At 66.6% G+C, this 1224-nt stretch overlaps 1 protein-coding gene across 1 annotated transcript; it reads left to right on the forward strand.

Moving 5' to 3' along the window:
• Positions 1-329: 329 nt before the first annotated feature.
• LOC128938648 (GTP-binding protein Rhes-like) lies at positions 330-956 on the forward strand. The gene has a single exon (XM_054278977.1). The coding sequence runs from the start codon at positions 330-332 to the stop codon at positions 954-956; it is 627 nt and encodes a 208-aa protein (XP_054134952.1).
• The last annotated feature ends 268 nt before the right edge of the window (positions 957-1224 follow it).

Below are 1224 nucleotides of genomic sequence, written 5' to 3' on the forward strand. Positions count from 1 at the left end.
CTGCACTCCAGGGCTGCGCTGTGCGGATTGGCCCGCAGCACCCCGCTCTCCTCCCTCCCTGCCCTCCCTCCTCCAGCACCCACAACCCTCAGAGATTGGACAGCTTGGTGCCACATGGCACAGAGGGACCAAGATAAAAAAATGAGCCCGGCTCGGGGCTTGTAGAGTCCGCGGAGAGAAGTTCGCGGGGCGGTGACACCAACATTCCTTGGCTGCGCTGAGTCACGGGGAGGACGGACAGACGGACACACCAGCGGGGCTGCAGGCACCCAGGGACACCTGCAGGGTGAGCACCAGCTGCGGAGCATCCTGTCCCCTCCGTGCCAGCCATGTCCCTGGTGGCCAAGGAGAAGAACCATGTCCGCTTGGTTTTCCTGGGAGCCGCCGGTGTGGGCAAAACCTCTCTGATCCGGCGCTTCCTGCTGGACACCTTCGAGCCCAAGCACCGGCGCACGGTGGAGGAGCTGCACAGCCAGGAGTACGAGGTGAGCGGGGCCACGGTCAAGGTGGAGATCCTGGACACCAGCGGCAGCTACTCCTTCCCGGCCATGAGGAAGCTCTCCATCCAGAACAGCGACGCCTTCGCCCTGGTCTACGCCGTGGACGACGCCGAGTCCTTCGAGAGCGTCAAGAGCCTGCGGGAGGAGATCCTGGAGGTGAAGGAGGACAAGTTCCCTCCCATCGTGGTGGTGGGCAACAAGGCGGAGAGCGGCGGCGAGCGGCGCGTGCCCCTGGAGGAGGCGCTGGCGCTGGTGGAGCTGGACTGGAACGGGCGCTTCGTGGAGGCGTCGGCCAAGGACAACCAGAACGTGCTGGAGGTGTTCAGGGAGCTGCTGCAGCAGGCCAACCTGCCCAGCCGGCTCAGCCCCGCGCTCTGCAAGAGGAGGGAGACGCTGCCCAAGGAGCAGGCGCTCCGGCCGCCCATGAACAAGACCAACAGCTGCTCCGTGTGCTGAGCCGCTGCCCCGGGGCTGGCACTGCCTGGAAACTCAGGTGGGCTGGGTGGGAGAGGCTCTGCCTCGGCCAAAACCTCCCCTGCTGCCTCCCACCCCTTCCCTCCTGTTCCCCACGCAGCCCACAGGAGCGGAGAGGGCGGGAGGTGACGGGGAGGTGGGATGCTGGGTGCTGGATGGGTGTGGGGAGTTCCCAAAACCGCAGGAGGCTCACCTGGGGAGCAGCCGTGGGTCAGCCAGGGCAGGACGGGCAGGGGGCACAAACACCAGG

Source organism: Melozone crissalis, unplaced genomic scaffold, assembly GCF_028551555.1.
Source record: "Melozone crissalis strain CALT ecotype California unplaced genomic scaffold, PUWL_Pcris_2 ptg000026l_1, whole genome shotgun sequence".
NCBI classification, from domain to species: domain Eukaryota; kingdom Metazoa; phylum Chordata; class Aves; order Passeriformes; family Passerellidae; genus Melozone; species Melozone crissalis.

What these genes read in the sequence shown, in the direction of transcription:
- LOC128938648 (XM_054278977.1), top strand. Translation starts at nt 330, where the DNA reads ATGTCCCTGGTGGCCAAGGAGAAGAACCATGTCCGCTTGGTTTTCCTG.